We start from the raw sequence: 24088 nt of genomic DNA, 5'->3' as shown, positions 1-24088 counted from the left end.
GGTAATGCAAAGTGGCCTGGGTGGGTGCTCACAGGCAATGGCTTTGTGTCACAGCTCAAGAACCCTAAGCTTAGGAAATACCAGTGTTTGGGGGTTTTTTTATTATTATTATATTATGTTAGTCACCATATAGTACATCCCTGGTTTCTGATGTAAAGTTCGATGATTCATTAGTTGCATATAACACCCAGTGTACCATGCAATACGTGCCCTCCTTACTACCCATCACCAGTCTATCCCATTCCCCCACCCCACCCCTGAAGCCCTCAGTTTGTTTCTCAGAGTCCATAGTCTCTCATGTTTCATTCCCCCTTCTGATTACCCCCCTTCTTTATCCCTTTCTTCCCCTACCAGTCTTCCTAGTTCTTATGTTCCATAGATGAGAGAAATCATATGAAAATTGCCTTTCTCTGCTTGACTTATTTCACTTAGCATTATCTCCTCCAGTGCCGTCCATGTTGCAGCAAATGTTGAGAAATCGTTCTTTCTGATAGCTGAGTAATATTCCATTGTATATATGGACCACAACGTCTTAATCCAGTCATCTGTTGAAGGGCATCTCGGCTCCTGCCACGATTTAGCTATTGGGGTGCATATGGCCCTTCTCTTCACTATGTCTGTATCTTTGGGGTAAATACCCAGTAGTGCAATGGCTGGATCATAGGGTAGCTCAATTTTTAACTTTTTAAGGGACCTCCACACTGTTTTCCAGAGTGGCTGTACCAACTTGCATTCCCACCAACAATGTAGGAGGGATCCCCTTTCTCCACATCCTCTCCAACAATTGTTGTTTCTTGCCTTGTCTATTTTTGCCATTCTAACTGGCGTAAGGTGGTATCTCAGTGTGGTTTTGATTTGAATTTCCCTGATGGCTAATGATTTTGAACATTTTGTCATGTGTCTGTTAGCCATTTGTATGTCTTCATTGGAAAAGTGTCTGTTCATATCTTCTGCCCATTTTATGATTTGTTTATTTGTTTCTCATGTATTGAGTTTGAGAAGTTCTTTGTAAATCTTGGATACCAGTCTTTCATCTGTAGTATCATTTGCAAATATCTTCTCCCATTCCGTGGGCTGCCTCTTGATTTTTTTTACTAGGAAGCACCAGTGTTTTATAACAGGCTGCAAGCACATCTGACCAATGTTTGTCCCAGAAGAGGACATCTTCTTTACCATACCCGCCATCAAACAAATCTGCTTCCTGCTCTCACTACTATCTTCTGTGTTGTAGAGATTTTGTCTGTTGTATTAATTTCTGAATCCCAGGGCCTAAAATAGTGCCTAGCTCAATAACATCTAAGAATAGGGGAATAAAATTTGGGGAGGATGGATGTGAAGGGGGCCGTGAAGTGTCTGGAATCAAGCTAGGACGGGGCTGCAGGAAGCAAGTCCACCGGGTCCGGCTACCGAGCCCCGCCTTCCCATTCCCAAATGTTCCAACACTTTGTGTCCTCTGGTTGCAGGAAAGCCCCCTTAAGCTCTGCTCCATATCGTACAGAATATACACGATACATTCCTCCAGCTTTTCATTACTCCCCAGCACAGACCATGGCCCTCCATCCACCAGTTTTCTGCTCTGGGCTGCTCTACTCTGTGATGTAATGTTCCCCTCAGGTAATTAGCCAGTTGGAATCAACCCTGCCAGCTGCCTCAGTGAGGCTTAAATATTCTAGAGATCAACTAAACAAAGAAGAGGCTGTTCTCCAATAAATATTTGTTGAAGAGATTAATTAAAAAACGACTTTCTGTAGCCAGATCATTACATCACGTCCCCGTGCATTTTCTGCACTTAGGAAACCCACCCCAACCCTTCTAGGGAAGAAGGAAACTGTCTAATCATCTCAGGCTAACGAAGGGTACTTTGCAATTGTCTTAATATACGCCAGATATTACATGCAACCGTGTGGGATAGCAAGCTCCGCAAAATGAAAAATGTAACGGAATGCTCAAGTCAGAGAAGAAAACGGTTCACTTCGTTCCAAAGAGTTACTTAATTTCTAATCAAGTCTAAAACTTTGACCAACCCAACAATCTGCAGCTTGAGCACCACACAGAAAATACTGGATCCAATTCTGTTTGGAGCAGTCAGCATGAAATGTAATGAAATTCAAAATAGACAGGATACACATGCTCCAGAGGGAAGTCATTAATACCCATGAATAATGATAAAGCAAAATACCATCTGCCAGGATAATGTGGCAAATCTTTTTAAAATTCCAATTAGCCTTTAAACCAGAAACAGGGAGCAAATATGCTCCCCTTGCCATGTGAAACCACGTGTCCTTGGTACCTCCATCGCTCTATGTAGACTAAAACGGGGGTAATGGAAACATTCCCCACGGAGGAAGAGATTTTGGAGCATGCGTTCATTATTCTTTAGGGCACGGGTACTATTTATGTAGCTGGGTGGAACAGAACATTATAATCTGCTAATGAAGGCCACATATCTATTTTCACATGTATTTAATTGTGGGGCTAAAAAATTGTGTCTGTTATAAACACAGTATATTAATTTTGCTGTTAACAACGTGGTTGGGTTTAATCCTTCCATGTATTTGGAGTCAGAGATAATGAAGCATTTCCATCACCATTATGTGGGGGGAAATTGCCTAGTTTATGATGGATTCAGACATTCTATGTCATTTTCCTGAGCTGCATTTTATGAAGCATATAACTATTAGAATCGTAATATTCATTATTAGAGCTGTTGTATTATAGCCCCAAATGAAATTATTATAAACGTTGGAAGTACTTCCACAGGCCAACTAGTCCATCACTTATCTTTTGAAGTATCTCAAGAAGCAAAGCAATCTACTTCTGAACACTAACATTTTCTCGGTATCTCTCGTTTTCCCATGATCTGGTGTGGTGTATACAGCACTGGGATTAGTGTACTTGGAATTTCTAGCCCTGGTGCTCTCGTGACTCAGCTGTATGGTGTTTAGAAGTCACTGGGTTTCCTCATCTATAAAATGTCTTCCCTGCCTCAAAAGAATCAGAAGTAAATGTGAAAAGGATCTTTAGAGTTTTAAAACCCTCCGATAGTGGTAACTGGGTGACGGGCATTAAGGGGGGCACGTGGTGTCATGAGCGCTGGGTGTTACACGCAACTGATGAATCATTGAGCACTACATCTGAAACTAATCATGTACTATATGTGACCTAATTGAATTTAAATTAAAAGAAGAAATCCTCCGATAGTAAAAGTCATTTTTTTCGTCATGAGGAGATGAAGTGGGCCGCACCGTCTGCATTGTATTAAGAGGCAGAACTATACATTAAAAAGAACAGAAAGATCGCTGCAGGCTTAGTGCCTCGTGTGGATGCTACATCAGGCAGCTCGTTTCATCAGTAGGATTATTGTTCCCAAAGTTCCGTCTCCTTCTTGGGGCTGGAACAGAAGCAGAGCCAATCAATACCCAGCCTACAGAGCCTACGGTCTGAGTCTTCCAACTTAACTCCAAAGAGGTGAACTTTGATCTGCACGCGAATCCAGTATAGGTAATAAGGAGTTATGTTGGAACATTCCAATTACTAATAACAAGCCATTTCCATCATCCAGAAATTGAAAATAATTGTATAATTTTTGTTTTTTAAATCCTAAAGTCATTTGATTCGACACGCTTCAGAACACAAAAACCAACATCCTCCCAACACGTACCACATCCCAGTGAGCAATGAGACGCGGAGGAAACCCTAGAAAACTATGGTTCCTAAAGTAATCTGCACAGCAGGTGATTCGAAAATTTATAATCCTAACGGGAAGACTTGGGCTCCACAGCAACGTATTTCTGCACACCCTTTGGCCTAGCCATTTCCTTCCTAGGATTCTGTCCTAACGAAACACTACTATGTGGGAGCAAGGATGTGTGTGCAGAGCTTCGTGAAGTCATTCCAAGAGCAAAGCATGGGAACCGGAAATGCCCCTCGATTCTGGTGCACTCACATACTGTGAAACTGTACGCTCTTAAAACATGCGGGAGGTCTATCTATAGGTACTTCTCACAGAGATCTCTACAACACCGCACTGGAAGAGAAAAGCAGCAACTCTGATACCGCTGTGTCAGTACAAGTTCATCGATCGTCACAAAGGCGCCACTCTGGGAGATGCTGATGACGGGGGAGGCGGGGGAAGAAGGGAAACCTCTGTACCTTCTGTTCAATCTTGCTGTGAACCTGAAACTGCTCTCGAAAATAATGTCTAGGTTACAAAAATGGGGGGGAGCACTTTACCAAGTAATATGGAGGTGCCTGGGTGGCTCAGTTGGTTAAGCATCTGACTCTTGGTTTCAGCACAGGTCATCATCTCAGGGTCGTGGGATCGAGCCCGGCGTCACACTCTGTGCCGCTCAGCGAGGAGTCGCTGGAGATTCTCTCCCTCTCCCTCTGCCCCCCTCCCCCACTCATGTGCGCATGCTCTCACACTCTCAAAAATAAAAATAATCTTAAAAAAAAAGAAGTAAACCCCATTTAGGTAAAATATGAAGCAAAAATAGAGATGTATACATATGCATAGAAACAGATGCATGGAAAGGGAACTGGGAAGACAGATGTATCTGCCTCTGGGGACCAGCACAGAGACAGGGAAGACGACAGAATGAAAAAAGTCTGTAATCTTTTCTATTACATACATGTACAATATTTGAATGTTGTAGACGGTAACTTCTGTCCTGTACTCCTTCTGCAGGGGAGAAAAATACCATGCAATACACTGCTATTGAAACAAACAAACAGTAGGCTTGAAGATGAGACAAGTGCCCGTCATCTTTAAATCAGACCCTGGGTCTGAAAACTACCTAGCTCAAATACTGTTTAAATCCTAAATTTCCTCCTGGTTTCATCGAAAGCATAATAGGAGTCCTACTGAAATGTTGCTACCAAAGCAAATTGAACGGGATGGCATTAATTTATGTGATTTGGCTAAAAACAAAAATGCTGGAACCTTAGCATAACTTTAAATTATATATATCATTTATTGAAATATAAAGATCTTCATTTACACGTTTTAAAACAAAAACACGAATGGGGCATTTTGTAATACATTTTTTTTTTTTATCAGTAGACCCTACCTATTGAGTTACTTCTCACACATTCGCCACACCACTGTTTTGGAAACACTTAACGTATTTTTTCTCTTTATTTTTCTAAAATATAAATTTTGGACATTCAAAAGTGCAACAGTCAATGTGCCTGTGGGGAATATCACAGTCAAAAAATACAAACAAAGGCAGTGATACAGCTTGTCATAAATGTTTTGGCAGTATTCTCCGAGTCTATATAGAAATACATATATACATATCGATGTATAACATCGTTTTATCTCACGTCCCTCTTCACAAATATAGGACCATTTGTACAGATTGGCAGACCACATTTTAAGGACATCATCGATCATTTAAAAAAGTCACAATTGTGTTTCTCAGGCCAGCTTTGATTGTCTTCATAAAAATAGAAAGCAGGAAGGATTGGCAAATTTTCATCTGGGGACTTTGCAGGAGGCCAAAAAGGAAACAAATCTGTGATACACTGAAAACACTGTAAAATTTAAAAAATGCAGTCACACACGAACTCAGGTGGGAGTAACTCATTAGGACTGGAACCTGCTTGTCTGAGAATTTTCATCCAGCCTCATGGCGTCACAGGAAACTCAAAGGAACATCGAAATGCAAAAGCACCGACAAAAGAAGGCTGTACAAGAGGCAGTGAGCGATAAACAGAATGCTTGAGCTGTGATTCTAGAAACACGAATGTATTTCAAGTCTAATTGGCTCTACAGAACCTAGTCAGATTTTCTTTTTTAATTGGCCAATCTGGCTCAGTCTTCACACTTCGTAAGAGCAAGGTGGAGGAGGAAGTCAGGCTTGCACTGAGACTGCGCCAGCGGGTCGTCAAGGACCGGGTGACCGCGGCTGCATCGTCCAACTCAGCACCTGCAGGAGCGCACAGTGACTGCAGTCGTCACAGCCCAGGTTTCTTTCAGCCATGAAATGGTATCGCAAAGAATGTCAATGAACCCGCACCGATCAATTTGACAGTTAGGATGTATGTGACAATTTGTCCTGCCGGCTCACCCCAAAAATTCAGCAAAACTCAAAAAAAAATTTTTTTTCACCAAAATATTGACCTGGTTACACAGAGACTCGGGCCACTGAATTGCGTCATTTTCGTACGTGCCATGGGGGCGAGTCCAGCTGCCCCATGCAGTGGGAAGCAGTGTCTCGACTTTTAGAAGACCTGCCAAACCAAGATGTAGCGCTCTCAGCCTCAGCTGAGACAAAGTTAAACGAAGGGTAGCCATGGCTAGACACAGGGCATTTAGTGTCCCTGACCCAAAGCGAAGGATTTCAATAGTAGGCTTCCTGCACGGGTGACTTCATTGATTTCCAATGATCTGTTTCCCACGGCAACTTCCTGTAACCTAAGCTGGTGTTTCCCAAGCCTGGCTCATCAAAACAGCCAGGGAGTCTATAAAAATACAGGTTCCTGCTCCTGGCCAGACTCAGTAATTCAGAAGCTCTGGGGTGGGGGCCTAGAATTTGGTGATCCTGGCTGCGATTACTTTTGGGAAGGAAGGATCCAGGCTGACGCACACACAGCCTTCACTGAACGATGCCCGTATGTTCTCACAGTTTCAAACTATTTCTCTGTGGGGTAGGAGATGAAGGAAAGGGGGCCACAGTCAAGGCCTCCTTCTGACTCTTCCAGGGTTCGTAAAATTTTAAAAATATAGATGTTGGGATACACCAGGCATGAAAATGACCTCTGCAAATTCAGTCTTTTTAGCGATGACTGTATTTTTCATTGGGTAATAACACGAGAAGTCATGTTAGGCATAGACTTATGCCTTTCTACTAAGAACATTTACGATTTAGGGGTTTTGTTTCTTCAAATCCCATCACTTCAGAGGGCAGTTACGTGTTTTTAGTACAACGGATTGGGGAACCTATTCAGTACACAGTTAAAAACACTGACTTTCTGGAAGATGCTACTTTCACTTTGTTCTCTATGTTCAACTAAATTTAATCACTAAAGCTATTATCATATTTTCTAGAGAAACATCGGTTATTTGATATAAATGTCAAAAACTGTCAAACTTGTCGCCTACTTAGTAAGATTTTTTTTTTAATTGTGCTTTCTCTGTAGGGAAAACGTGTTACACATTACACATTTAGCATTACTGGTAACAGTAGTATTATAAACGTAGACTACAATAGGAAAATGAGTTGGCGGGCTTCTAAATGACCCAAATCTAGTAAACAAGATTGGTTAATTATTATTCTTTATCTCTTTAACACTACAAAAAGTAAAATGCTATAGAACCAGTACCTTTTAAGGTCTGAAAGTGGTTTTGCATGTACTTCATAGAGGAGCTCAACAGCAGCTGATCCAGGTTTCAAGCAGGAAGTACATGGATGGGATGAGTGGTCTCTTCCGAAGTCCAGAGAAGACAGTTCATACGAACTCTAAACACGGCCTCAGTTAGACCTATTTACATAATTACAATGCTGGAGTTTTCTCGCTATCAAAGTTGTGTATGTTGGAATCTCACCAATGCCCTTGACACACAGCGTTCACCTTCCGTGGCCTATCTATCGCTTCCTTGTCCCTCCATCTCCAAACTTCACGTGCCGCCGAGATGCTACTGCAGCTTTGCCAAGAGGCATCGCTGACGAAGTTCATTTCAAAATCCCCCATTCATCCATCGTGAGCAGGCTCCCTGAGGCCCTTGGCTGGGAACTTCTCTTTACACCTCACCCAAGTCTCCTCCCAAACTTTTGCATTGCAATAAAGTGGTTTTCTTAAAGGGATCCAAGGTGGCTCTAGGAGTGGAAGGTACCCCCCGAATCTGCCAGTCACAGGAAGCTGTCCTCTACCAGGTCTGAGGAGTCTATGCCAATGTCGTCCATCATGTCGATGTCCTCGATGGTCTCGTCCTCTCTCTTGATGAAGGTGGAGCTGCTCGAACCTGTCTCGATAGCACTCTCTTCTGAGGTCTGCGAGCTGGAGGAGAGAGAGGACAGGAAAGGCTAAGCCCAGGTACAGACCCATGAGACTGTGGCTGGGTGGCTAGGATGGCCCCCCAAAGGCAAAGGAGCTCTTCCTGTGAGTCCTTTGGCATTCAACCTCAGGCCACCCAATCGGGCAGGATTCTGCCGCCAAGCCAGGTGGCTACTCGTCAGGCATCACACCAAGGTGGGCCCCGTCCAACACCGAGATCCGCAGGTCATCTCCACGCTTCAGCTTTCCTTCTCTTCCGTCGAATTTTTTTTTTTTCTTAAAGATTTTATTTATTTGTCAGAGAGAGCGAGCACAAGCAGGGGGAGCGGCAGGCAGAGGAAGAATAGGCTCCCTGCTGAGCGGGTAGCCCGATGCAGGACTCGATCCCAGGATCCTGGGATCAAGACCTGAGCTGAAGGCAGACACTTAACCGACGAGCCACCCAGGCGCCCGTCTTCTGTCAGATCTTCCAGCAGAGTTGCTAACAAGCTGTGACCATTTCTAGCCTCCCTACTCAGTCCTAGTAGAAAAGCTAGCAAGCAGTGCCTGATCAGAAGACCACAGGGAAGGAAAAGCACAGAGGAATGAAATCAGCTGCCAACTACAGCCGGGCTGGTCACTTGCTGTCCATGAAACCTCCCAAGTGTCCGAACAGAGCTCTCAGGATCCTTGCCCACGTTCCGGGAATGCCTTCCTCCCCCTCCTCACCCCCTCCCCGCACCGCCCCCAGCCCCAGTCTGGAAGGCCACGTGAAGGCTCTTTACCCCCCAGAGGAGCGGCTGAAGGGGAGCGTTCTAGAGTCTGGAAGCCGTAAGTCTGGAATCGTCCACCACTCAGCAGCTGTCGGAGCCACACCAGTCACTTAACCCCCTGAGCTTGTTCCCTGGTCTACAGAATGGGATGACAGTAGTGCCTGACGATATTCCTGTTTGTCGGGGCGATCAAATAAGGTAATAACCGTAAAGCACTGAGCACAGTACCTAGAACATACTACGTGCCCGATAAATATTAGCTGCTGTTATGATTATACAGGACAGTATCCTTATTGTTTGAAGATTTTAATTATCTATTTGACAGAGTGCACACACACAAGCCGGGGGGGGGGGGGCGCGTGGCTGGGGGGTGCAGGGCGGAGGGGACAGAGGGAGAGGGAGAAGCAGACTCCTCACCGAGCAGGGAGCCTGATGCAGGGCTCAATCCCAGGACCCTGAGATCATGACCTGAGCCAAAGCAGACACTTAACCGACTGAGCCACTCAGGCGTCCCCAAGAGTATCCTTATTCTTAGGAGATGTTTGCTGGGTTTCAAATGTTTCGGCAAGGGAATAAAAGTATGTGTGTGTACGTGTGTGGTACATATATTTTACATATTACATGTTATTAAATATGTATTATAATTATATATTGTGTATATACATAAAATATGCATAACTATATATTCTATAGTTAATTAGAGAAAGCAAATGTGGCGAAATGTCAACAACTACTAAAGCTAAGTGGTAGAAGCAGTCTGTCAATTTTTCTGGACATTTAAAACTTCTCATGAAAACGTTTAGGGAAGAATCTTCCCTCGTCTCCAGCCTGTCATGATGCCCTGTCTTCCTGTCTCTACACCCCTCCTGCCTCATCATTCTCCTGCCTTGGACTGCAACATGTCTGTATGGATCTCTTTGCTCTGGTTACATGCGGACAGGCCCGTCCCTTCCCACCGTGAGGCCGCAGAAGTGACACGTAAGCCGCACCGCTGGCTGGCCAGCCAGAGGAAGGAGGCTCACACACATGCTCGCCGGGCTCTCGCCCTGCCAGCTGCTTTCTTCCAAGAGGGCCAGGCTTCACTCCTCTGCCTTGCTCCCCTCCTCTCCAGGTCAGTTCCGTTTCCAAGCAGAGACCTGAGCCTGGCAGGTAGGGGCCTACGGGACACAGTCTGCTGCCATCCACCCCAAGGCCCCTGTGGCCCAGAGGGCTCTTAGAACCTGCAGGGTTACTAAACTGAGGTTTCCTTTCGCAACCCCACAGACTGGGCTCTTCCCTAGGACCGAGCGTTCGTCTCTGTCCCTAATTTGTACTCCACCCTACCCCCAACTTACACGCCGGTCCCGGAGACTTGCTGTGAACCCCAGTCCACTGGGCTGGTCTTGATCATCACGTCGTCCTGACAAGCCCTCTCCCCGCGGACCAGACAGATCCGCTTCCTGGGGCCCCGGCCAGTAGCGGGAGGCCAGAGCCAACCCCTGAATGTGGACCCCAACCCAACTAGCACGTGCAGTTATGAGACTTCTTTGGACACTGTGATTTGGACTAATGGCCCCTTCCCTGGGGGCCAGTCCTATAGTGGAGTCACCCCCCCTTGCACTGACCCTCCTGGGCCTGGTGTGCTCCTCTCTGCTGGTCCATGTCACTGAAAGAAGGCAGAGGTGTGGCCATGGAGGAAGCCAACTGCACGGAGACTCAGGCCCCGATCATCCTTGCTGCTCACCAGGCTTCACGACGGGCCTAGAGCTGATGACTGGGCTTACTTCTGATTCTGTTCCTGTGGCCCAGAGCCTTGCTCCTAATAGTTACTGAGCCAGCACCCCCAAGCCCTCTACAGCAAGCAAGGCCCGGTCTCATGCCCATTCCCCTCCCAAGGCCAAGCCTTCCGAGCCCGAGGAGAGGATTCCACAGGACCATTAAGCCTTCATAGACCCAGAGCACCCCAACTCTGGCACCCCCACTCCCATGATGAATTGTGTTAACTCCCCCCCCATGCACATGTTGAAACCCTAATCTCCATTGTGATAATATTTGGAGATAGGGCCTTTTAGGAGGTAATTAAGGTTAAATGAGGTCATTAAAGTGGGGCCCTCACCCAATAGCACTGGGGTCCTTGTAAGAGGAAGAGACACTCGCAATGTGCACACAGAGAAAGACCACATGGGGACACACTGCAAGCCAAGGAAAGGGGCCTCAGGAAAAACCAAACCTGCCAACACCTTGATCTTGGGACTTCCAGCCTCCAGAACTGTGAGAAAACAGATTTCTATTGTTTAAGCCCCCAAGCCTATGACAGTGTGTAACGGCAGCCAAGCTGACCAAGACGCGCCCCATGCTCAGCCCACCTGTCAGAGCCATGGACTCGCCTGACCTGGGGTAGTTATTTGGGACATACTTTGCACAATTCAAGAATGAAACATTATCACCCTTGCAGAAATTCTAATTATCTAAGACAACAACTATCTATCAGCTAGAATTTTTCTCTCTATGTAACGGATGTGAAATTCTCCAGTGCAGCCTCACGTGTCCCCAGAAAAGTTCTGGACACCTTATTTATTTATCAATACCACTTTCTAACTTAACTTTGAAGCAAAACCCTTTTATAACTGAAATATTATTCAGAGTCCCCCACATACAAAATAACCAAAATGGATGGCAGATCTGGGGTCGATGCCACCACAGATACCCAAAGCTCGGAGAAACACTTTGCTAAAAGAATATAAACAAATTTTTGAAACTGTCCTGAGCAAAGGCAAGTCAGGGCATTCTGCCCAACCTCCCCTGTTCTCATAACACATTCCAAAAACAAAAAATGCAACTATACTTTTTAAATTACCTGGTTCATACCAACAGCAAGGGATGTCACAATCATAAGGCTCCAGACTAATAATGCCATGTGCCTCTGCCTAATAACTGTAGTTAGCTAACCAAAAGATTGAGGAAAAGGCCCAAGAGCATCCTGAATAAAGAGAAAAAAAATACTCATACGCAACTCGGACCACTATCATCACTTTCTTGCACCTCTGTTCAAGGGCTATCTATGCAAAGACAGTGGGGAACTGGACGCGGTCCCCTCATCGGGACTGTGTAAACTAACAGTGCTAGTCCTAGATGCTGGGTGTTAGCATCGTCTCGGTAATAAATTAATGGATCCAGGTGATCACCAATGACTGTTAATGTCACAGAAGGGGAGACAGCTGGACAGCATGTAGCTCCCACTGGACACACACAGCACCATCTTTGAAGCACGCTTGCCAAAAATCTAACCTGAGCCAGCTCAAGGCTCCAGACTACCAGTTTACAGCAAATACAGGAGACAAAGCATGTGGTTAAGACACACCACAGGATGCAATCAGCAACACTGTGAATGTGGGAACGTTCCAGGCAAATGCTCTGGTTTCTTCACAAATACTATGCTAAGGGGGTAAAAAGGGGCGGGACAAAGGTATAGAATCATAGTGACTAAATGCCATGTGTGACTCCTATTTGGGTCTCAATTAGAACAAAACAAATGCAAAACCATATTTATGAGAGAGTCAGAAATTTGAACACTGAATATCTGATGTTCTTGACGATTTATTGTCAATTGGTGGGGGAGGGCAAGATAATGGTATTGTGGTTATTTTTAATAACTTAGTAACTCCAGTCATTTTTTAAATAGAGCCTTTATCTTTTAAAGGCATCTAATGGAATGTTTATGGATGAAATGAGATGATGGCTAGGATTTGCTTCAGAACAATCCAAGGAGCGTAGATACGGCTGTTCGTGCAGTCTGGCCTTGAGTTCATAAATGCTCAAGTTGGGTGACAGACGAACTGACAGTTCACTATTCGACTTGGATCGGGCAGGTTAGAAATCTCCCATTATAAAAAGAAGGAACAATCAGCCAGGAGGCGCCTGGGCCTGGTTCCCAGACATTCTAACTTGTTGGTCTGGGTGAAGCGTGTGTATCAGTCTTCAAGCCGCCCCAGGAGATCTGAACTTGCAGATGGGGTTAAGATCCACTGATACAGTCGGTATCAAATAGCCCAGTCTAGCCTCTCTCTCAACTCTCCCTCCAGTCCCAGGACAGACGTAGAAAACAGTGAGAGAGGCTTACAGTATCTCAAGAATCAGGGCTACAGGGACGGTTTGGTCAAACTACCAGAGGACTCAGGTCAATGACTCCCCACCAGGGAAGCACGTCCCTGCCTGCTCTACACGTCCCCCAGCCCCACAGAGCCCACGTTAGGATCCTCTGGGAAGCATTTATAAAACGTAACGGACCCGTCGGGGGCTCTGCAGCCGGCTGCCGTGGAACAGACGCACCACCGGGCGAGCCTCACCATCACGTGCGCTGGGGAGCCGAGGGGGGCTCCGCTGGACGCCCTACCTGTGTCTGTTCCTCTTGCCCAGGTCTTCCTCCTCAGGGACAGGGTCGATGTCGGGCAGGGGGATGATGTAGCCGCTGTCCGCGCTCAGCCTCTGCTCGTCCAGGCTGCCCTCCCAGTCCTTCAGCTTGTCTTCCTCGTTTTTGTAGGTGACGCCAATGTAGGCGTTGTCGGCGTCCACGCGCATGCGCGCCACGGCGGGGTGGTCGCTCTTCAGGAAGTCCAGGTGAATCTTTTCGTAACTCTGCGGACATTCATTTGACACAGTTAGCCAAGTGTCACGGACCAAATTGCAGAAAGGACACGCAGAACTTACTCCCATTTAACCGCCTGTGTCTCCAAACTCCCTTACAGGTAACGGTATTTAGACGACTGAAGGAGAGTCAGATGTCAACCGTCCCCACAGATGTGGGACATGAAAAAGGGCCACCAATGACAGAGATCTCCCACCATCCTGCCAGTAAGATGTCATTCACCTAAGATACAATGAGCCCCTTCTCTGAGTCAGCAGCTAGGACTGTGTCCCCTCACCCCCCCACCCATACACCCGCTCCCTTCTCTGGGACTAGCATGGACCCTTCTGGTCCCCATTACATGGTCTCCCCAGGGCTTGGATGGGTCCCAGTAAGAGCTGGCAAGACTTCCACTGGGAGCACCATCCCTGAAACTTTCCTGATCCCTAAATGTTGGAGAAATCTAAGTCAAAACTTACGAGACCTTTGGTCTAACAAGACCCCATTTTCAACAACAGTTCCAGTCTCTTCCCACCAACACGTCTTACTTAACCCAGCCAGAACTCTTTGACTGACCTACCATCATCATCTTCTGCCTCCTCATTGCCACACTTATAGGAGTTGTAATGGGCAGTGAAATAATCGATAGACTAAAGTATTGAACTCCCAGTTCAGGACGCAACCTCCTAACGCCGCTCCTCTTTGAGAAGGAGAAGTAACAAATACGAAGACTCTACACAGGGACTAATCCGAATCTCAGAAATTGGGTTTATTATACAACTGTGTCTGGGGTTCCTTCACAGCATCTCAGCAGAAAGTTGTTTTATTCATTAACATATCCTGCTTGGTTCCACGAAATGACATTTGTTCCTTTGAACAATGCTTCCTATTCCACAGAAAACCAGCTGGAGCCACAGATAACAGCCGAGGTTGTTCCTTCCAGTCAGCTGGTAAAAGCCAATTTCACATGGATTTAAGTGCATCCAAATCAGCGATGTAATGGCCGTGGGCGCCTGGAGACTTCTAGCTGCACAGTAGCTTCGGATACGCAAACATCTGGAGAATAAAGTGCTTACCGGTGTTGCACACTTCAGAGGAAAGGGGAGCCCTGCACAATGGGGAGGGTTTCAGACATCACTGCTACCAGGGGCCTGGGGAGCACTCCAGGAAACCCAGGCCACTGGATCAAGCGATCTTTTTCCTCCTCTGAAAATGTTCCTTTGAAACAGTGTTGAACGGTGCTGCTCGCTCGCAGAACTACCAGCTACTGACGTCTTCCCTTTGCCCATTCCTACCCACCCATCTTTGAGGGGCCCAGACAAACCTTCTTATACTGTCCGGGCAGCAGGTTCTCCACAATCTCACTCAGGTGGTAGAAGGAGGGTCTCTTCTCCGGCTCACTGTGCCAGCATTTCACCATGATCTCGTAGCTGTGGGAGCACAGAACTCAGAGTGGGCACAGCAAGGAGTGTCAGGACACCCCCCACAACCCACAGACCCACTGGGCATGAACACAAGGCCCACGAGATGGGGAGGGGGCTCACACTTCACTGGTGGCGTGGTCAGGCTTGGCCATCCGGTACCCACTCTTAATCTTATTGTAGAAAGTAGAATCCACCATCATGCCGGGGTAGGGTGTGCCGCCTGAAAACCAAGGGAAACCACCAGGATTAACCTGCGGGTGGGACACTGCTGGAACTCTCAGGGTGTCACAGAACCTAAAGAAAACATCTGGGGATCCCCACTTGAAGTTCAGGTTCTTTCAAGGAAATTAAGTGTTACCATCTCCTTCACTTCACAGGCTTCCCCAAATCTTAAATAGAACCAGGACTTCCCCCCAATTTTAAATGGAACCACGACTTAATGTTGGTCAAGTCCAGACACCCAAGGCAAAAATTCTGCATCTTTTGAAAAAGCACAAAAGCGTTTTTCAATGCATCTGACTACTGGTTCTACATACACAAAGCAAAATAGAAAAGCAAGAGAAATTGAGCCATTGAAGGCAAAAAAAAAAATCATTTTCACCAAAAATGTTCAAATAACTAGAGCAAAAGTCGAAGTCAGGGCTTGGAATATCTAGTTAATTCTCTACTTTTAATAGACTATGAGACTCAGTCAAGCTACAGCCTGGGATGGCCCACAGTGACATCCAATCAGGGAGAACTGGGGTCGAAAAAGGAGACGGGGCAGGGAAGAAATTCTTTCCTACCACATTAAGATACCAGAATTCAGGAAACATTTCACTGTGTATAGCCAAGGCCAGATCAAGCTTAGTTTCCTCGCTAAACCTTCCAAAACTATGGCAGGCCTCCCTTCTCCTTCCTCTCCCATTACCGGTTTACATCGGCAGCACACAGTTCATTGCTACATGGAGGTCTTACCTCTCCAGACGAACTAAGGTCAGGGTCGTGAATCACTCCTCCCTACGCCCCCAGGGCCCTTGCCTGGCAGCACGGGGTACCTGTATCATTTGGGACCTAGTGACTGACTCCCTGGACGACCAGGAGGTTCCTCTCCTCCTCCAGAGCGAGGACCAGGAAGGCAAGTCACGCCCCTTCCCCCGCTGTACCATTTTCCACCTGAGCATGGATCGCCATGAAGCCACGGACAGGCAACTCTCCACTCGTGAACCTACGGAACTCCAAGCCCCAGGTGCAAAGCAGCTGGGGAGTGGGTGTCCTCGGGAACACTTCCAGTGGGAGAGTCACTCTAGCACAGCCCAGAGGAGAGGAGGAGCACAGGCCAGAGGTGAGGGCGCAGCCCCCCAAGACTCCCGGCTCCATCCAAGGGGGCATACAGCAGACATCGCAAGTGCACAGGGCGTGACGTCAATCAGCTGCCGTACACCTGACTCACAGCAGGTAGCTTAACACCGTTTACACCCCAGGGCTTGGAAAACAGTGCTTCCCTTCCAGTGCTGCTGCAAAACCACCCCAACGAGCGGAGACGTCAAGCCCGTACCGAGGGAAAAGATCTCCCAGAGCAGAATGCCGTAAGACCAGACGTCACTCAGTGTGGTGTAGAGGTTGTCGAAGATGCTCTCAGGGGCCATCCACTTCACAGGGAGAAAGGTCTGCATGGAGAGAGGGAGGAAATTCAACCCAGCATACCCCCCGATGATGTCCAGCAGCAGAAACAGCCGGGCTTCTTTCTGGACTAATAGTAACTTGCGCTAACAACCTCGCCCACAAAATCTTGGTGTTTTTTGTTCAGCGCTACGCTCTCCACACTCGGAAGCACGCCTGGCACCTAGTGGGTGCTCAATAAATGCGTCATGAAGGATGGATGGTCGATGCTGCCTCTTGTGTCCTCCCAAGAATAGCATCCAAAAATATTTAACCCTGAATGTTTACCCAAAGCGTGACAGCCTGAATGGGCCTGTCTCCTATTGCAGGTGTTCCTAGGAACAAAATTAAAAACAGATCCAGTGATCTGAGAACCAATTACATTTCTGAACTTTTTGGAAATAGTCGTTTCATAATTTTGCAGCCTCTTCTGTGAGGCTGGTACCGGCTGCGGTGGAAACACGAAACCGAGGTCACCACATAAAGGGACCACGTTAGCATCCTCTGGCCCTCTGAGATGGCAGGCAACATCTCAGATCGTCGGCTTCTTAAGCAGGTCAGAGAGTGACTCCACCTAAACCCACTGAGCTGTTCGGGCTGCCTGAAGCTCCAGGTCACAGCCACACAGCACACGAACCACATGGACCCCGGACACAGACCAGGGGCCTTCTGTGGGCGGACACGGCGGCCCGAGCGGTCTCACAGCCGGTGCAGTGGCGTGATCTGGAACTGTACCGACAGGCGGCAAATGCATTCCGAGCTACCACATCTGCTTAGAGGGGCAAGGGGTGGGGAGGACGATTCGAGGGTTAATTTAGAATGACTGTCTTTCAGGAGACTGGGCCTCTAAGACCCATTCACTCAAATGGTCTCAATGTTATAGGGGTCACAGATGCCATCTGCAAATTTGACAGAAGTCAGAGCTGCTCTCTGTGGAAACGAATGCGTGTACACAGGCACATGTGAGGAACAGCTAGCACTTGTCAGTGCTTGCATGTTCCAGGCATGGGTCTAAGCATGAACAGTAAAGTCCCCGCATCACCCACGGCAATCCTGGAGATAGGTACTGTTACCAGGTCACTGCTACGGACAGGGAAAACCAAGGTACAGAATGGTCAAGTAACTTGCCGCAAACCTCCACTCGAGTGAGTCCCGGAGCCAGTACTCACGCCCAGCAGTCTGGCTGCAGGGCCTGTGCTTCTCATACTGATCCCCTGGAGCCCATTCCTGAATTTCACAGACTCCACGTTAAAAATACGGACACTGAGTGGCCAGCAGCAACACCTAGGTGCGGAGATTCAGTGAGGAAAGGCGAGCATGTCAAGGGAGCGGAGAGAGCACATACACTGCCTTTCGACACGTAGTTCGAATCGTGCATGATGTCTCTGGCCAGGCCGAAGTCACAGATCTTCACGATTTTCCCTTGCGCCAGGAGGACGTTTCGAGCAGCCAGGTCCCGGTGGACACACTGCATGGGAAGGGAAGAAACAACAGTCTGTCCATCTGCCACTAGCCAACGTCACCCATGCAAGACTGGCCACCTCCCGGTGGTGCTGGCAGCTACCTCAGGGAGGCTGTCCCGGCACAGAGCGCTCACCCCCTCCAGGCTCTCCTCCCAGCCACTCCCAAGAGGGAGAAAGCTCTAGAGCAGAGTAGACACCTGATGATATCAGACTCCCCACTACACTTTGGGGAAAAGGAAGAAAGCAGCAGCCATCGCTACCGGCCTCTTCGAGACCTTCCACGCGCAGCTCACTCAGACCTGTGGCCTGGATCTACAGAGAACTCTGTTCCACGAACACACTTACATTTTTCGAAGCCAAAAATTCCATTCCTCGTGCAACTTGATAGGTAAAGCTCAACAAATCCAACAAAGTAAGGCCTTCTGAGTTATCATCCGAAAGGAGGTTTTTGACTTCTGAGTCTGCAGAAAAAGAATGACGTGTGTTGGCCCTAGAGGATGGCGTGAAACATCCCCCACCAGGATGTTCCCACGGGGCTGGGCCACTTGTCAGGCTGCACAGGCTTGTCCAAAGAACGGATCTAAAACTATTTTCCTATAGCATTTCCAGCCCTACGGGCGGGTACGTAAGCCATGCAGAGGCTCTACCATTAAAAAGAAATTCGCAGAAATCTCTCTGGTTTATACGTATAGATATCCATAAGGACCGGTCTAGTGGGTTCTCACACGTATCTTGTTGTTTGCTTCCCAAAATTTCTTTTTTCAGCCTTCGTTAGCAAGTTACCTCAGCCGCCTCTAACACACACACACGCACATGCAAAATCTTCCATGATGAATAGACATGAGGGCCCTTTGAAAAAGTAGCTTCTAGGAATCCCCCCCCCTTCTCTTTCTCTTTTTAAAGCCACCTTCATAGTGTTTGGCTCATCTCCTGAATAAAATCCAGCCCCAGTCAGACTAGAGGTAACAATCTTAAAGGTCAGTGCCAAGGACTTCGCCTCTAGTTCCTTTTGTAAGTGTCCACTTTCCCCAGTTGGTCCCATCTGGAAGGGTCCCAGGGTTTTCGAGGAAGGAGGTAATCTAGGCCAGCAGTTCTCATTTCTTTTTAAAAATTTTCAGGCAAGTGAAGAGTAGCTACAGCCATTCATATTTTTCCAGCCAGCTAGGAGAAGGCCAGAAGCAGCAATCTGCCTGCCAGCAGGGCCTGGGCTGAGCATGAATCAGGTTCCCCTGACTTCTGGGGCCAGGTCCAGCCTGGGAAGCAATGTAAACTATTTTTAACAATACGGGAGGGGAGAGGAAGCACTGGTTCCGACAGCTCTCATTGGCTAAGATTTTAAAAGGGCCTGGAAGTGTACCCATTTGGCAATGAGAAGTGAATGGGACTTGGAACTGCAGCAGTGGAAAATATTCTTGTGTACTGAGCTTTGCAAAACAAGCACATTCTTTTTTAACAGATTGTACCTTTCACTGAAGAGCCCCGCAAGCATTCAGAGCATATCAGTGATTTTCAAAATAATTTCCACAGCAGCTCAACATTTTTTACACTGACTAATGAGAGGGCTCAGGCCCAATAACACAAAATCCCAAGATGTGTCAACATGAGACCCAATAGCAGCGTCCTCCCCACTCCAAGCCTGGGATTAGACGAGAACCTGGAAAGGCCGTCCACCCCCCCAGCAGAAGCGGGGTGGTCCATCTGCTCTGGGCATGGGCTAGGCTCCCTGGAGTTTATAAATCAATGCAACCCTGCCACATGTTCATCTGTTTTGAAAGATCAGACAGACCTTCCTTCAAACAACATTCAACAGAAACACCCAACACTCTTGTCGGAAAAATACAACCTCCAATTGTTTACTTTCCGGTTTCTATCACAAAGTGGATATTAACAAAGCTAAAGGCAAGGGCTACTGAACTCCTAGATACCAGAGACGTATAGAACTAAAATTCTGAAAAAAATATTAGGAACTAACGTAAGATAACCAACTTTTAATTTTGCCAATAAGGGTATGGAGGGGAAAAAAAATATCAGCGATCATCATACTTTCATTGAAAAAAAAAAGACACATTAACACCAAAAAAAGATAAGCATATCAAGATAAATAATCCTTTCAAAGGTTTACACTTAAAGTATGAAAATACGTTGCATTAAGTCTTTACTCTTGGTGCACCTGGGTGGCATGGTCGGTTAAGGATCTGCCTTCAGCTCAGGTCATGATCCCAGGGCCCTGCATTGGGCTCCCTGCTCAGCGGGGAGCCTGCTTCTCCCTCTGCCCCTCCCCCCACTCATGGGGTGGGGGGGTGAGCGCGCGCATGCGCGCCCTCTCTCTCAAACAAATACAATCTTTAAAAAAAAGTCTTTATTCTTTTTCTTCTTTTCAATTCATAGGCCACAAACTTCTGAAAACACGTCACAGAAGCAGTTGTGCAGACATGCAGTTAGGGACCACGGGCTGGCAGTTCTGCTCACCATGCCTGCTCACCTTCCCCGGAGAATTTTTTTTAGGTAGACTCCACGCCCGGCGTGGAGCCCAACACCGGGCTCGGATTCACAGCCCTGGCATCAAGACCTGGGCTGAGATCAAAAAGTCAGACGCTTAATCGACCAAGTCCCCCGGGGGGCCCCTTCCTCTGAGTATTTTAAGCACAGGTTTCCACCGCTATCTGAAAGCAGAGCGTTCCTACGAACCCCTGCGTAAGTCCGAATGGTGTAAAGCAAAGCAGCAATTACTACTTCATAAAAACCACAACTCCTTTTCGGACCCGTTGCAGTGAGTGAGAGCAAGTACTAATGTAGGTCTTTCATAAAAGCAGAGTGGCAGAAACCCAACCCGCGGAGCGCAGAGGACGCGTGTATGGTAGTGAACCACGGGAAGAGGCAGAGAGTGGGCAGGGACAGGCTTACCTAACACAGACTTCTTCTTAGACGAGGCCGGGCGATCATACAGCGATCTCTGGATGTCTGAGTACTTGGCAGCCTCTTTCCTTTCCAGCATGGGGACGTACTGGGTGGCGTCAGCTTGCTTCATGTCCATGTAGTCACCGTTGTTTTCAAAAGATAAAATGACGTAACTGTAACAACAGAAAAAAGAAACCTTATTCAGGGTGCCCCTCGGGGTGGTCACAGCACCTTCAGGAGGCGATGGCCAGGGGCCGACAGTAGGCCAGGCGGCATGGCAGGTGCGGGGCAGCAAGGGATGAGCAAAAGCAGAAGCCCTGTGCGCCTTCCATGCGGGGCAGTCTGGTAGGTGACGGGAGCATCCATCAGTAATCACACAAATGCATGGGTCACCTCAGCTCCGGTGTGTCTGTCTATATTCTTGCTCTGTTTTCCAACTCATGGGCCACAAACCCGGGCCACACGACCCCATGGCTTGGGCGCCTCAATAAATTCAGTGCCCATGTGGCGTCCATCAAGTGATTCAATATCAGGTGAACTTGGGCTTTCTGATCCTACAGAACTTGAACTCCAACGCAGATCTCTGTAGGGATGTGTAGGTTCCTGCAGTTGGGATTACCACCACGGGCTGGATTTCTAGGCCCAGGTTCAGCAAGGCGAGAATCTCAAACTTGGAGATCCTCAGTTTCTCACAAGATACCAGCAGGGAGGCATCCCTGGCCAGAGCTGTATTTTACACATCTGAGGTGGCCCACACATTAACAGCAAGATGGCTCCCAGAATGATTCCAACTCTTGCTTCCATTCAAATTTCTCAGCAAGGCCTCCCCACGTGATATCTGGTCCAAAACGCCTGCAGACAGGTATGTACCGGCTGCGTCAGGGGATGGGGGAGGGCGAGCAGGGTGGCGGGATTCTAAGTCTTCCTGCCTGCTGGCACTGGATCTGCAGACATGGATTCTATGCGGACATGGGTTCTCGCTACTGGTGAGGACAAGCCGAAGACTCACACAACGTGTCCCTCTGCACCCACCTCCGTGTGCTGTCGTCGGCAGGGTTCAATCCAAAAATGTCCAGCTCTTTCTTTGGCTTCTCCGGGTGGCGGCTCAGGAAGCTATCCCTATTCTTATGCAAATAGTTGACCAAATCCCCATAGAAGCAGTACTCAGTGATGATGTAAATAGGGCCTGTGGGAACCAAAACCAGTTAAGAAATGGGCATGAAAATGAAGAACAGAAAAGCCATGAGATGCTAGGTTTGCCCTGGCAGGAGACGGTGCTTAAAAACAAGGGGCTTGCCACAATTCAGTGGGGTCCAGGCGACTCTGTTCAAGGGATTTGTATTTGCTGGCATGTTTGGAGGTGGAGAGTAAGAACTTAAAAAAGCCTGGACAGTACTGACGACTATAGGTCTTCTACAAAAGTCCTTACTCCCAGGTCTGGAAGCCTACCTGACTTGGTACAGGCTCCCAGCAAGTTCACAATGTTTAAATGCGGCCCCAGGTGAGTCATTATCTTCAGTTCCGACATAAGAGCCTGTTTCTCACTGGATCTGGCTGTGGCTGTTGAAGAAATTGATCACATTCAGTTCAAGTGATTTACTTCCCAGAAAAAGCCAATAACCTGGCAACTCCTATGACTGGGTATCATTTCATTTACCAAGAGTCTAAGAAAGAAACACACAGTGACTTGGTCTAGACTCTAATAACTAATGCTTAGCCTGGAGGGTAAAAAGAAGTCATCGAAGATAACTCCTCTTGATTTTCCAACATACGGGCAATAAGAACACTCTAAATAACCCGGCTGAGGAGAGAGCCTAAATACACGTAAAACCTAGAATCGAAAGAACCAAGATCTGGTCCTAAATTTGGCATTGACTGGCTGTGTCATTTTGCGCAATTCACGTGACTAACCTCTATGTCCAAAACCTCCCCGGAAAGGGCACTTACGTTTCAGCATCTTCACTGCTACCTTCATGACAGGCTGGGAGCGGCTTAATCCATAGGCAGTTCCTTCAACCACTTTCCCAAACGCGCCAGATCCCAGGATACGACCTGCGAGCAATCAGAACCATTAACACAGGCAGACTGTGGCTTCGTCCCCTCGGTTTTATTCACCACGGCCAGCACGCACAGGCGCCCGGGGGGGCTGTTCTCCCAGTAAGGAGTAAGCCTAATGATTCCTCCCAGTCAGCAAGTCAGGACCAGAGGGAAGGAAATGAGTGCGATTGCTTTTGTCAAATAACATTTGCAAGGGGACGGAAAGCTCAGGCCGGAGTGAGGAGGGTGCATTCCTCCCTGGTGTGAGCATTCTGTCTCCCAGCTCCAGCGCTGGCCCAGACCGCAGGCTCCGAGGCCCTTGTTCCCTGTGGCTCTCGCCCAAGCCCCCTGCCTCTCTACCCTTCTGTTCTCCACATGCAAACAGAGGCATCTTTTTGCATCAGTGAGTCCTTATCCACTGGAAATACTTCAGTATTCGAGACATCACAGATTCCGAGGCGTGATGAAGTGAACTTCGGGGCTGATGTCCTCGCTGCCTGCTTGCTAGAAGGACCAGGAACGACAAAGGCTAACCGTGCCCCGGGAGCACACTCATGGCTCCATGCTGGAGGCAGCGTAAGGAACCAGAAGCTGCTGTACCCACTCTTAGAGAGCTCACAGTCTAAAAGGAACGCCGCCCAGAGTCTCAGTCTCACCAGAGCTAAACTGGGGGAAGACTGGGCTTGTAAAGGACTAGAAGCCCGAAGCACCTCTGACTGTATGTTTGCATTGTGGGAAACGGTACCAGGAAAGGTACAGCTGCCTTAGGGGAACACGCAGGAGCAGAGACACACAGAAATGCCTCTTAGCATGTAAGTGATGTTGCCCTTTTCCCCCCACATTTTACTACTTTAAGTTCCTCAGCTCCTTTTGAAAAATCGGGGGTGGGGGGGCGCAGGTAGGGGTGGGATTTGTGGGGGGAGAGACGATAAAGAAAGCTTCCTTTCCAGGTACAAGTGGTTGAAATCGGAGTAGCTAGGACATCTTGTTTGGTTTCAGTGTAAGCAACGCTTTAAGAAGACCTAAGCTTGCTGTACGTTGGAATGAGACAAGCGCATCGTCGAACCCCGCCTCCGACATCCTTCCAGGGCACAGCGATAGCGCACGCCCAGTCATACCACCTCGAGCTCCAACTTCCACTTGTTTTTATTTTTTATTTAAATTTGATTTTGTTAACATATAGTGGATTATTAGTTGCAGGGGTAGAATTTAGTGATTCATCAGTTGCATGTAACACCCAGTGCTCACGACATCCGTGCCCTCCTTAACGTC

General features: G+C 47.7%; 1 protein-coding gene across 9 annotated transcripts in view; it reads right to left on the bottom strand.

Moving 5' to 3' along the window:
- Nucleotides 1-4949: 4949 nt before the first annotated feature.
- The window catches only part of PDGFRA (platelet derived growth factor receptor alpha), a 45207-nt gene continuing 26068 nt past the window's right edge, over nt 4950-24088 (bottom strand). For 6 of the 9 annotated variants that reach the window (XM_026508882.4, XM_044387730.3, XM_057309691.1 and 3 more), the window contains exons 13-23: nt 22727-22831; nt 22229-22339; nt 21812-21965; nt 20786-20952; nt 18227-18342; nt 17764-17886; nt 16315-16426; nt 14898-14997; nt 14678-14783; nt 13123-13364; nt 4950-8001 (exon numbers count right to left, since the gene is read on the bottom strand). In XM_026508882.4, the coding sequence (XP_026364667.1) occupies nt 7854-8001; nt 13123-13364; nt 14678-14783; nt 14898-14997; nt 16315-16426; nt 17764-17886; nt 18227-18342; nt 20786-20952; nt 21812-21965; nt 22229-22339; nt 22727-22831 (1484 nt within the window). In that variant the 3' untranslated portion in view covers nt 4950-7853. Of the gene's footprint in view, nt 8002-13122; nt 13365-14100; nt 14462-14677; nt 14784-14897; nt 14998-16314; nt 16427-17763; nt 17887-18226; nt 18343-20785; nt 20953-21811; nt 21966-22228; nt 22340-22726; nt 22832-24088 lie in introns of those variants that run through there. The other 3 variants (XM_026508884.4, XM_048211964.2, XM_026508885.4) reach the window with 2 other exon arrangements.

Source organism: Ursus arctos, unplaced genomic scaffold (genome assembly GCF_023065955.2).
Source record: "Ursus arctos isolate Adak ecotype North America unplaced genomic scaffold, UrsArc2.0 scaffold_9, whole genome shotgun sequence".
NCBI classification, from domain to species: domain Eukaryota; kingdom Metazoa; phylum Chordata; class Mammalia; order Carnivora; family Ursidae; genus Ursus; species Ursus arctos.
Note: the sequence above shows the minus strand (reverse complement) of the source record. Positions and strands in the feature narration are given on the sequence as shown.